Genomic DNA, 13,885 nt, shown 5'->3' on the forward strand with positions numbered 1-13,885 from the left:
CTGGCAGATTTGTCCCTTGTTTGATTGTCTGGACAATCTGTTTTGATATGCCCTGTTTTGCCACATCCAAAGCAAGTATATTTAGAGGAATTTAAATCATTGGGTTTAGGATACCTTCTTTTCTGCTGGTTCCTATTTTTGCTTTTCTTCCTCAGAAATTTGCTGAATCTTTTTGTAAGAAGGTTGATTGTATCATCATCTTCAGCATCTTCCTTTTCTTCCTTGATCTCATCCAATTCAGTTGCTTTCAGTGCCAAACCTTTGGGTTTTCTCTCTGTTGTTTCCTGTTCTTTAAGTCTTTTAAGCTCTAGCTCATGCTCCATCAGCTTTCCAAACAGTGCAGCAGTTCCCAATTTTGACAGATCACGGCTTTCAGAGATAGCTGTCACCTTTGGTTGCCAGCTTCTGTCGAGGCACTTCAATATCTTTATGTTGAGCTCCTCTCTATCAAATTCTTTTCCCAAGCCAGTGAGGTGATTCACAATGTGGGTGAATCTTTTTTGCACATCAGCAATGTTCTCTCTGGGTTGCATTCTGAACAGCTCATACTCTTGGATGAGTGCATGTTTCCTTGACCTTTTTACATCCTCAGTCCCTTCATGAGTCACTTCTAAGACTTCCCACATCTCCTTTGCTGACTTACATTGAGATATTCTGAAGAACTCGTCCATTGTCAATGCAGAGGTTATGATATTCTTGGCCACAAGATCATGTTGAGCCTTCCTCCTTTCAGTCTCATTCCACTCTGATCTTGGCTTTTCAACTTGTTCATCCTTGACAATCTGCATTGGCACATAAGGTCCATTGACCACAGCTTCCCAAATTAATGCATCAATGGATTCCATAAAAATTCTCATTCTAACTTTCCAAAATGCATAATTCAATCCATTAAACATAGGTGGTCTATTTACAGCAGAACCCTCAGCAAAAAGCACATTAAACTCAGACATTTTTACAAACAAACTTGATTAAACTACAAGTCCTAGCTCTGATACCAATTGTTGGGTTTAATAGTGTCAAAGTTCAAGAGGGGGGGTGAATTGACCTTTTAAAACTTTCTCGCAGAAACAGTGTTTAACACAGTTTTACAGAAAATAAATCGATTTATGTGAAAATGAACAGATTTATTTCAGCACTGTTTTTGTTTGAAACGCTTTTAATTCAGCAAGGTTAATCACAAGATTATGCAGTGAGAATTTCCAGCAGCACACACACAAATATCAGATTTGAAAAACAGTGGAACACAAAACAGCAAGCCTCAATTTCAAGCAAGTGATTAAGGTTCAATTGATAGCATGCTAATTAATTGAGTGACCTTTGCAAACAAGCTGTTCCAGTGGCTTTTAACAGACTATGAGTGTTCTTCTTGATGTCAAGCAATTTTCCAGAAATTAAGAACAATGAATCACAGAACAGCAAGCTTCAACTTTAAGTAATTTGTTTAAGGTTCAATTAATAGCATTTACAGTTTCTTGAGCAGCCTATCACAGTCAATCTGTTCCAGTGGCTTTTATCAGATTTTATATGTTCTTATCAGATTAAAACAGCTTTTTCAGAAATCAAGAACAGTATGCACAGTGCCCAGAAAGAACAGATTTATTTTCAATTGAACAGATTTATTTCTTTGCTGTTTTATCAATTATGCAGAAACGAAATTGCAGAGAGTGAGAGAGAATGAACACAGGCAGTTATACTGGTTCACTCAACCTGAGCTACATCCAGTCTTCACCAACAACAGGTGGAAATCACTAAAACACAGTACAATCAATTACACTTCCCACTATTCTTGAAACCTACAAGAACTTAGGTACTCTTGCTGAAAAAACCTATTTCAGCACTCACACACACCCACTCTCCAAGAACACCTATCAAGAAGAGGGATCAACCAAACTATTACAAGTAATAAGAAGTGAAACGACTACACCTGATTGAGGTAACAAAGATCAGCCTTAAACCAGTAGGCAAGATTGCTAGAACAGTAGCTGCACCTCACACCAAGCTTTTGGAACCAAACCAAGAACAAGCACTTTGTGATTTTCGAAATCTTTGAAGAACAAATGCTAATCCTTTGTAAACCTTTGATTCTCTGCTGTAAAACTCGTTTTTGCAAATGTATGAACTGTTGAATTGATAATAAACTCAGAAAACAAGTTTGCATTTTATAGAAAGCCAGCTTATAACAGAATTTTGAAAAACAGTTAAAGCTGTTATAAAATGAACAGATTGAAAATAAAATAAACTGATTTATTTTCAAAAGCAGTTAGAGAATCTGTTAAGTGAGGAGACTTAGTCAACCATTCTGGTGCAGAGATAAAACTGAAAACGTTTAAGCTTGTCATGGCACCAGAGAGAAAAAGAATCTATTTATTTACAGATGAACAGATTTATTTTTTCAAAACGAAAACAGAGAAAGTTTAACTATTTGAAACTCAGTCGTTTTGAAAAGAAGAAGACATAGTCAAAATACCTGATGCGCAAAATCAAATTTTTACAAGACTTTAGCCAAGGCATCAGTGAAGAAAATGAATCTGTTTATTTAGAAAAGAACAGATTTATTTTTATGCAGTAAAACGTGTTTTTGTGTAAAACATGTGAAAAACAGTTTTAGAAAACTTATGCTTGTTCTTAACACATGGCCAGTGGTTATGAGGTGAGTTACTCAGCAAAAAGCTACTCTTAGACAACCTCTAAGCACTAACTAAGACATACTTAAAGCAAAGCACAAATACATGGAAAGTACATAAATGTCTTCATCAAACACTACATACAAGTCTTCATCAAACACAATCTTGAAGGGGCAGCAACCATCTTCAACAGAATATACCCACAAAATAAAGGTATATGTAATATTCTTGCTTTATGAAGCTATTATGAAAACTATAAAAGGGCTTTAGACCCTGAGCAAAGGTAAGTTTTTCTGGTAACCCTACACTCAGAGATATTATACAGATATTCATAGTTGAATGATCTCACTGACTTGATCGTCAGAGTCTTGTCAACAGGTGGAGCCCCCTCGTTGTAGATTACTAGCATCTCAAAGCAACAACAGTAGGCAAAGGTGATTCAACTCGGAGCCCACTACCAAGGTTCGATCTCATTCAGCTGATGAGAACAATTATATGTACTTCATTCAATTATTTCTCATGAACGAAATCTTTCACTTATGTTATGTTTGTATTTATGGATATACTATTCTCGGAGACATTGGACGAATGACAACTTCATTCAATTATTTCTCATGAATAGAATCTTTCGCTATGTTGTGTTTGTATCTATAAATATACTATTCTCGAAGACAGATTTGCATGACATTGTGTATTCTAATCTTAAACTATATATTGAGTATAAAATGTCAATATTACATGTACGATTATGATATAATTTAGTTTGGTATTAATATTAATGGATGATAACTATTTATATAGTTATGGAACAAATAATATATTATCTATATTTTATTTAAATAAATATAAATACATAATACACATAATAATAATTAAAATTAAAAATGCAAACATTTAACTGACAATGAATTTTGGATATTTATTATGAAATTCCATTTTATAAAAATTACCTTCTAATCTTAAACAAAAGAATGAAGACAAGAAAATATAATGAATTACAATATAAATGTAAGTTTATAATAATATATTTATTTATAATAATATGATATATCAATATATATGTATAGATATAAATCCAGTATTATTTGTTACTTAACTATAAATAGTTATCATCCATTAATATTAATATTATATTATGATAAGATTAAATTATATCATTTCAGATTTTTCACATATAATATTATTTATTAGATATAATATGTGAATATTACATTTACGGTTATGATCCCTATAACAAATCATTGTATTATTATTATATTGAAATATACATGCAAATAATACTATTTTATTTTGTATATATAATACTATTTATTTTATTATATTTATTTACATGTATTTTAAATATATATATATATATATATATATAATTTAAATGACATAAACTGTAAAGTGAATTTTGGATTGTGTTGAATGAGTCCAAAATTTGTTGCGCCCAAAAACTTAAATCTGCCAAATCCCAAAGTGTCAGTTTCTATTTTTTCCTAATATTTCCGTAGCCTCCAAAAACACTTTCAAAAGTACAAAGCTCTAGGTCAGTTTCTATTTTCCTAATCTTTTTCAATTTCTCAATCCCAAATCCTCATTTTTTTTCAATTTGCAGGAGCCATAATTGAATCCTATAAGTTCCCTTCCACTTAAAAGTTTTGTGGCTGAAGCTCATTCCGGTATTGCTTTTCTATTTTTTTATTTTTGTTTTGTTTTAGGTTCATGTTTTCATTATAATATTTGGATTTTGAAGCTTCATTTCTAACGGGTATTCAAGGAGGTATTTCTCATTTTAGGAAGCTTTTGTTTCACACTTTGAGGTATTTTTCTGAATTTTATGAAAAGTTATTACTTTTTAGTTGTTTAGTAAAATAAGAGAAGAGAAATCTGTGATTGAGCATGAAACTAAAGAAAAGAGAGAAGACGTTTAAATGGGTATATATTAAAAGCATTACTAGATAAAATTAATTATAAGAATTAAAGTATTATAAGAAAAAATTAATTAAAACATTATAAGATCAAGCATAATTAATGTCCTCGTCTTTATTTTCATTATTGTTTTCGCTTGTGATGTGATACACCACAATGTTAACGTTAGCAGTCATTGGTCATTGGCTGCTTGATGGGCTAAGCATAAAGCCTCTCTATCATCATTGTTAGAACTAGTGTATAAAGTACAGGTTGGATGTCTTGCATATAAGTATTTGGTCAAAAATGGAATTTAAAATTTGATTAACTATTTAAAAAAGAAGCTAGAAGAAATTTTGAGCGAAACCTTCTACTTAATGAACTATCTAATGAGATTATGTACATGTATACATGCTTTCTAAGTTCCATTCCAAAATGGAAATGCATGTACACCTAAGTACATGCAACCTAAACCTAAATTTTTATGTTGCCTTACACTTCTAACATCAACATGTAGAATAATGGATCGAGACTGGATGTATGTAGAATAATGGATCGAGACTGGATGTATGACATGGTTGATCCCTTAAGGAGACTTAAGTCACGATTCATCAACGGAGTTCGTGAATTTGTTTCAAAGGCAATGAAACAAATTTCCTATACACAAGATGGAGGGGTGATGTGTCCATGCATTAAATGTATTTGCGAGAAAATCCTTAAACCCTGTCTTGTTAGACCTCATCTGCTACAATATGGATTCAAACCCAACTATCGAATATGGGTTCATCAAGGAGAACATGGGTCAAATGAGGACAACTTATGTCATGCGTTGAGCAACTATGATGATATGAATTATGTTGATAAGTTTGGGACAGTAAACGATATGTTATATGATGCATACATGCAAGCATCAGATATAAGACTTCGATATGAGAACTTGGACTATGACGATATTTTTGAAGAACAGTCTCCTAATGCATTCGCGCATAAGTTTTATGATATGTTAGCATCTGCAAATGAACCAATTTATGAAGGAGCAACAAAGTCAAAATTATCAATAGTCATTCGACTTTTAGCTACTAGAACCAATTGGCATGCTCCAGAGAAGTGCTTAGATTACGTCATAAAAATGTTAAATGATGTAGCTCCAAAACAAAATTTCATACTAAAGAACTACTACGAGGCCAAAAAAATTGTGTCAAGTCTAAGTTTGGAAGCAGAAAAAATTGATTGTTGTGAATGTGGTTGCATGTTGTATTACAAGGATGACATTTATTTAACTGAATGCAAATTTTGTCATCTTCCTCGTTATTTTGAACCAAAGGGTGACAGGGGAAGATATAAAAATATTCCAAGGAAGAGAATGTTTTATTTGCCAATCATCCCAAGATTGCAAAGACTATATGCATCAATGGAATCTGCTACTCAAATGATATGGCATTTTGAAAACAGAAAAAATGATGGGTTGTTACGACATCCATGTGATGGGGAAGCTTGGAAGCACTTTGATAAGATATATCCAGATTTTGCGTGTGACCTCCGACACGTGAGACTTGGTTTATGTTCGGATGGGTTCACTCCTTACGTCCAAGCTTCAACATCATCGTATTCTTGTTGGTCAGTATTCATTACTCCTTATAACTTACCTCTTGAAATGTGTATGACCAAACCATACATGTTTCTAACTTGTCACATACCAGTGCCAAATAACCCAACTAAACAAATAGATGTCTACTCACAACCTCTTATTGATGACCTTAATAAATTGTGGAATGAAGGTGTATTCACATATAATATCTCCAAAAAAGAAAACTTTGTCATGCGAGCTTGCTTGATGTGGACACATGTTACATCCTGGTACGTGGTGTCCGCCGCAAAGTTTGCGTTTAAATTAAATCAGTGTGGGTGTAGCCTACACTTCTTGGACACTAATTAAATTAAATTAAAAATAATTTAAAATGTTAGTGTGGGTTAGACCCACGCAAATTGTGAAATAAAAATATATTTAAAAATAAAGTTTGAACTTTTTTTAAAAATTAATACCAGATTAAATTTGAATCAATTTTCAATGAATCTAAATTCAATTTATAAGAATGTAATACCTGTAAATGATTGTAATAAAGAAATAAATTTATAAACAACACCAAAATTACAAAAGACACCAATTTCCAAATTGAAATTGAATTATAACATAAGGTCACTAATTGAAATCCAAATCATAATAAATTAAGCACGATAACACGAATGTCCTGTAATTAAAATCCAAAGCATAACATGACATATGAAGAAAAATTTGAAACATAGATGCATGGAAGATGAACTCAAGGCACTGGTTGATCATCAAATTTTTCATCATAGTACGGGTGGACTTGACTCGTGCCAGTTGATGTGTCAGGTTGATGTCGTTCCATCGTGGCTAATTTTTGCTCTAACATCTGTATTTTATCCATCAACATAGCTACATTTTGATTTGTTTGATTAGCTACTTGATTTGATTGATTAACTACTTGATTTGCTTCCATGACCTTTCGACGGAGTTGTTCATTCTCAGTTATGTAGTCAATGGAAGAAGGTAATATGTTAGGTTGAGTCATTGATGACACACCATGTCGAATGTTGGCAGACAAGTCTGCAGTGCCATAACATCGACCTCTGCTCTTACCTCCAACAACATCCATCCAACATTGAAGTTTTGTTGCTGATTGGATGTTAGAGGTAGATCCTTCAGAGTTGTTGATTTGGATGGCTTTCAGCCGCTCATGGTAGGTTTTCTAGTGCGTTTTTAGGAGTTCTTAGTGTTACAATAGTAAGTTATAAATATAAAATATGTAAGCAAAAGTAAACCAACAACTTACGTAAATTTGTTTGGCACGAGTATCTACCCAAGCACCATCCTTCTTAGTGTGTGTTGCCATGAATAATTCATCTGGCTCAACAGGTCGACCATATTTACAGTCCTGAAATAAATGAAAATAGTTAACAATATTAGATATTCCGTACTAAATTGAATAAGATGTAACAAAATATTCATAATTAATGTACTTACCAATCCCAAGGCAATGTCCATATGTGATTTATGACTAGTGGAATGCAATGTCCCACCTCGAGTTCATGATCGATTTAATTTATTTTGAATTGATTTTTGTTTGAACTTTTCGTAATTCCAATAGGTCAAAAGACCAATCCATGCCTCCTCACCAATCCAAATAGCTCTAGTCCCTTTAACCTAAGCTTTCCCAAGCATATCAGAGAAGCGTTTCCTAACCTTTGACTTGTAGATTTTTTTGATTTGCCAATCATCATGTGGGGCCCAAATGACTTGAGTCTATAAAAACAAACAATACAATTACACATATTTTATGATATTCATAAATAGTTGGATGAGAAATAATTAAAATGCAAAGTTTAGGTTACCTTAAATTCAGTCCACCATTTAAGTTGGACTTCCTCAGGTGCTTCGTCGTAGTGATAATAGGGACCCCTAAATTGTGATTTTATTGCATGGCCAATTTCCTCAATAACATAATGGTTAGGTGTCCACCTTTAAAGATTGGAAATCAACAAGTTAACAATTAACATACAAAAGAAGAATAATAAATTTGAATATGAAAGTAAACTTACCCTTTACCCATTGGTCGTATGATTACCCTCCCACTACCATCACGATGGACCTCTGCATCTTGGATATCATGGTGCGTAGGAGGCGGGGTGGGTTGCGCTGTAGGAGAGGTTTGCACTAGCACAGTAGGGGAGAATTGCACTGGCATCTGCACTGGTTGAGGAGGAACCTGGACTGATGGAGCAATGGAAAATTGCACTGGGGGAGAATGTGTGGATTGGGGAGCGAAAATGGGATCAGAGAAAGATTGGACTGCTGGAGCAATAGGAGACGATACTTGTATACCAAGGACAGTATAAGGAGATGAGGGAGATACATGGAGGTGTGATAATGGAGACAGTGAAGGAACGAAGTTGTGACGGTGCGCAACTTGTTCACCAACTCCAATATGAGGAATTGTATGGGTGGAATGATGAATAGACTGAGAAGCTATAGATTGTCTAGACGAAGAGGGGGTGGAGGAAGAAGGGGTGGATGATTGAGAAAATCAAGATAAGGGTGACGGGCCAGAGTAAGGGATGGATCCTAATTCTATGGCAAGACGTCCATGCAAACTTGTAGGAACTCCACGCCTAGCATTATAATGTCTGATGATAGCACCACCCCTACCTCTATTCTTAGGCATTTTTCCTACAAAAATAAAATTACACGATCAATGAAATTGGACACATTGTCATATAGGTTGTCAAATAATTTACAAGACTACTATACATTAGTCGTTAGTGTTATGAAAGTCCCCATCGGCACAGTCGTTATCATCATGTTCTCCATCATCTTCACTGGATTCAATGATGTCATCATCGTCATCGTCGTCATCATCATCATTGTCATTGTCATCGTCATCATCATCGTCACTTATTGGTTCAATAAGATTATCATTGACCAATTCAAAAACTAATGGGTCACCTAAGCCTTATAATTGTTCAATTGTTGTGATTGGTAAGACATTAGGCATTTCATCAAGTTGGTAAGGCAAATCATCTTCTATGTTCTCAACTTCAACATGACCTCGGGGTTTTGTTGTTATTGCCACACACCAACCACGTAAGTTTCTACAAATGTTTGGATGAGGAACATAGTAAACTTGTCTTATATTTTGTGGAAGGATGAAGGGATCATACGGAATATATCTTCCAGACATCTTGATTTCTACAATGTTATATTATGAATGAACTTTGGTCCCTATATCTTGTGTTGGATCAAACCATTGACAGTAGAAAAGGGGAATCTTCTTACTTAATCCAAGATATTGTATTTCATAAATATGTTCGATGACGCCAAAGAAGTCATTTTGTCTTCCTTCCGTCACACCTTTTGCATGAACCCCATAGTTTGTGGTTTTCTTACCTGTATTCCATGTCTTTGTGAGGAACTTGTACCCATTAACAAAGTACTTATTCCACGATGTTACAGATGAATCAGGTCCCCAAGCTAATGCCTTCATGTTTAGGTCGATCACTCCATTTATCTCATCAACAACCTATGAATTAGTCATAGACACAATTTACGTAGTTCCTAAAGGTTTAGAATCAACCAATAATAACATAACACTTACATAGTTCCTAAACCACTATGGAAAATACTTATGTATACAAATTGATTCTTCTTCATCGTTGTTGGAGTGAACTTGTAAGAACAATCTTCACAAAAATATGTGATCAGTCACACCGGTGTAATTCAAACATAATGAGTAAAAATTAATGTGGTATTTAACTTACTCAAGTATCGATTTGACCTCATTGCAATTGATGAGGATATGTACGTGGGCATAACGATATTCATCATCAGTTAACCAATATTGTTTGCAGAATCCAGTTGGGCGATCACTTTTGGCAAAAATTGAGAATGATGATTCTACTCCCTCATTTGTCGTAGTTCGAAGATCATTTCTCAAACTTGTATTTGACAACAAACTTGCATGTTTGAAATAATGGGAACAAAATAAGTTATTTCACAGTGTAAGTAGAATGCAGATATCGATCCTTCTACCCTTGCCAAATTAGCTACTGCTCGTTTTGCATCGCCCATCATCCTACAACAAACAAAAATAGGTTTTAAGCATTATACAATGCTTAGGAACATTGAAATTGAGTATAAGGTTGTTACCTTTCAAAAGGATACATCCATCTGTATTGAACAGGACCACCAATTATTGCCTCCCTTGGAAGATGAATAATGAGGTGTTCCATTGAATCAAAGAAGCCAGGTGGGAAGATTCTTTCTAGTATACAAATAATGATTGGTATGTTTGTTTTCATTCGAATTAAATCATTCATCCTCAAAGTGTTAGAACAAAAATCTCTAAAAAATTTACTTATTTCAGCAATGGCATTCCAGACAAATTCTGGTAATGAACGAAATGCAATTGGTAGTAAACACTCCATGAAAACAAGACAATCATGACTTTTCATGCCATGCATACTCCCTTATCAATATTTGCACACCTTGCAATGTTAGAAGCATAACCATCTAACATCTTCAACTCTGTAATCCATTTATAAATTGATTTTGCATCATTTGTGTTGAAAGTGTAGTTTCCCTTTGGCTTTGCTAACTTTCCATTTTGTAACTGAACCAACTGTAAGTCTCCACGTACACAGAATTCAACAACATCCATTTTTGCCTTGTGATTGTCTTTTGTTTTACCTTTGACCTCCATGACAGTATTGAACACATTATCAAAAAAGTTTTTTTCTATGTGCATGACATCAAGGTTGTGCCTTAACAAGTTGTGTTTCCAATATGACAGATCCCAAAAGATTGATCGTTTTGTCCAATTATGATATTGTTCATACCCTGGTAAGGTATCAAATGGACCATCAGTTATCTTTGGAAAGTCTCGAATAAATTCCCATAATTGCTCTCCATTCAAGAAATAAGGAGCCCCATTCGATTCAACTGTGTTTTTCATAAATCTCCTCTTACTTTTTCTAAAGGGATGATCCAATGATAAGAATCGTCGATGACAGTCAAACCAACTACTTTAACCACCATATTTCAACGTAAAAGATTTTGTGTCCTCCATACAATGAGGACATGCTATTTTCCTTTAGTCCCCCATCCTGACAACTCCTAAAAATGCACTAGAAAACCTACCATGAGCGGCTGAAAGCCATCCAAACCAACAGCTCTGAAGGATCTACCTCTAACATCCAATCAACAACAAAACTTCAATGTTGGAAGGATGTTGTTGGAGGTAAGAGCAGAGGTCGATGTTATGGCACTGCAGACTTGTCTGCCAACATTCGGCATGGTGTGCAATCAATGACTCAACCTAACATATTACCTTCTTCCATTGACTACATAACTGAGAATGAACAACTCCGTCGAAAGGTTATGGAAGCAAATCAAGTAGCTAATCAATCAAATCAAGTAGCTAATCAAACAAATCAAAATGTAGCTATGTTGATGGATAAAATACAGATGTTAGAGCAAAAATTAGCCACGATGAAACGACATCAACCTGACACATCAACTGGCACGAGTCAAGTCCACCCGTACTATGATGAAAAATTTGATGATCAACTAGTGCCTTGAGTTCATCTTCCACGCATCTATGTTTCAATTTTTTCTTCATATGTCATGTTATGCTTTGGATTTTAATTACAGGACATCCATGTTATCGTGCTTAATTTATTATGATTTGGATTTCAATTAGTGACCACATGTTATAATTCAATTTCAATTTGGAAATTGGTGTCTTTTGTAATTTTGGTGTTGTTTATAAATTTATTTCTTTATTACAATCATTTACAGGTATTACATTCTTATAAATTGAATTTAGATTCATTGAAAATTGATTCAAATTTAATCTGGTATTAATTTTTAAAAAAAGTTCAAATTTGATTTTTAAATATTTTTTATTTTATTTCACAATTTGCATGGGTCTAACCCACACTAACATTTTAAATTATTTTTAATTTAATTTAATTAGTGTCCAAGAAGTGTAGGCTACACCCACACTGATTTAATTTAAACGCAAACTTTGCGGCGGACACCACGTACCAGGATGTAACATGTGTCCACATCAAGCAAGCTCGCATGACAAAGTTTTCGTTTTTGGAGATATCATATGTGAATACACCTTCATTCCACAATTTATTAAGGTCATCAATAAGAGGTTGTGAGTAGACATCTATTTGTTTAGTTGGGTTATTTGGCCCTGGTATGAAACAAGTTAGAAACATGTATGGTTTGGTCATACACATTTCGGGAGGTAAGTTATAAGGAGTAATGAATACTGGCCAACAAGAATACGGGGATGTTGAAGCTTGGACGTAAGGAGTGAAACCCATCCGAACATAAACCAAGTCTCACGTGTCGGGGGTCACATGCAAAATCTGGATATATCTTATCAAAGTGCTTCCAAGCTTCCCCATCACATGGATGTCGTAACAACCCATCATCTTTTTTGTTTTCAAAATGCCATCTCATTTGACTAGCAGATTCCATTGATGCATATAGTCTTTGCAATCTTGGGATGATTGGCAAATAAAACATTCTCTTCCTTGGAATATTTTTATATCTTCCCCTGTCACCCTTTGGTTCAAAATAACGAGGAAGATGACAAAATTTGCATTCAGTTAAATAAATGTCATCCTTGTAATACAACATGCAACCACCTTCACAACAATCGATTTTTTCTGCTTCCAAACCTAGACTTGACACAATTTTTTTGGCCTCGTAGTAGTTCTTTGGTATGCAATTTTGTTTTGGAGCTACATCATTTAACATTTTTATGACGTAATCTAAACACTTCTCTAGAGCATGCCAATTGGTTCTAGTAGCTAAAAGTCGAATGACTATTGATAATTTTGACTTTGTTGCTCCTTCATAAATTGGTTCATTTGCAGATGCTAACATATCATAAAACTTATGCGCGAATGCATTAGGAGACTGTTCTTCAAAAATATCGTCATAGTCCAAGTTCTCATATCGAAGTCTTATATCTGATACTTGCATGTATGCATCATATAACATATCGTTTACTGACCCAAACTTATCAACATAATTCATATCATCATAGTTGCTCAACGCATGACATAAGTTGTCCTCATTTGACCCCTGTTCTCCATGATGAACCCATATTCGATAGTTGGGTTTGAATCCATATTGTAGCATATGAGCCCTAACAAGAGAGGGTTTAAGGATTTTCTCGCAAATACATTTAATGCATGGACACCTTACCCCTCCATCTTGTGTATAGGAAATTTGTTCATTGCTTTTGAAACAAATTCACGAACTCCGTTGATGAATCGTGACTTAAGTCTCCTTGAGGGATCAACCATGTCATACATCCAGTCTCGATCCATTATTCTACATGTTGATGTTAAAAGTGTAAGGAAACATAGAAATTTAGGTTCCATGTACTTAGATGTACATGCATTTCCATTCATATATTGGAATGAAACTTAATTTGAAAGCATGTATACATGTACATGATCTCATTAGGTAGTTGATTAAGTAGAAGGCTTCGCTCAAAATTTCTTCTAGCTTCTTTTTTAAACAGTTAATCAAATTTTAAATTCCATTTTTGATCAAATACTTATATGCAAGACATCCAACCTGTACTTTATACACTGGTTCTAACAATGATGATAGAGAGGCTTTATGCTTAGCCAATCAAGCAACCAATGACTGCTAACGTTAACATTGTGGTGTATCACATCACAAGCGAAAACGATGATGAAAATAAAGACGAGGACATTAATTAAGCTCGATCTTACAATGCTTTAATTAATTTTTTCTT

At 34.2% G+C, this 13,885-nt stretch overlaps 2 protein-coding genes across 2 annotated transcripts; one reads left to right on the plus strand and one right to left on the minus strand.

Moving 5' to 3' along the window:
* Window positions 1-5,067: 5,067 nt before the first annotated feature.
* LOC137838711 (uncharacterized) lies at window positions 5,068-6,453 on the plus strand. Its single transcript, XM_068647941.1, has one exon. It carries the CDS (start codon window positions 5,068-5,070, stop codon window positions 6,451-6,453), a length of 1,386 nt encoding a protein of 461 aa, XP_068504042.1.
* A 5,904-nt stretch (window positions 6,454-12,357) lies between these two features.
* On the minus strand, window positions 12,358-13,257 carry LOC137838712 (uncharacterized). The gene has a single exon (XM_068647942.1). The coding sequence runs from the start codon at window positions 13,255-13,257 to the stop codon at window positions 12,358-12,360; it is 900 nt and encodes a 299-aa protein (XP_068504043.1).
* Between the last annotated feature and the right edge of the window lie 628 nt (window positions 13,258-13,885).

This window comes from Phaseolus vulgaris, chromosome 4, assembly GCF_000499845.2.
Source record: "Phaseolus vulgaris cultivar G19833 chromosome 4, P. vulgaris v2.0, whole genome shotgun sequence".
Taxonomy (NCBI): domain Eukaryota; kingdom Viridiplantae; phylum Streptophyta; class Magnoliopsida; order Fabales; family Fabaceae; genus Phaseolus; species Phaseolus vulgaris.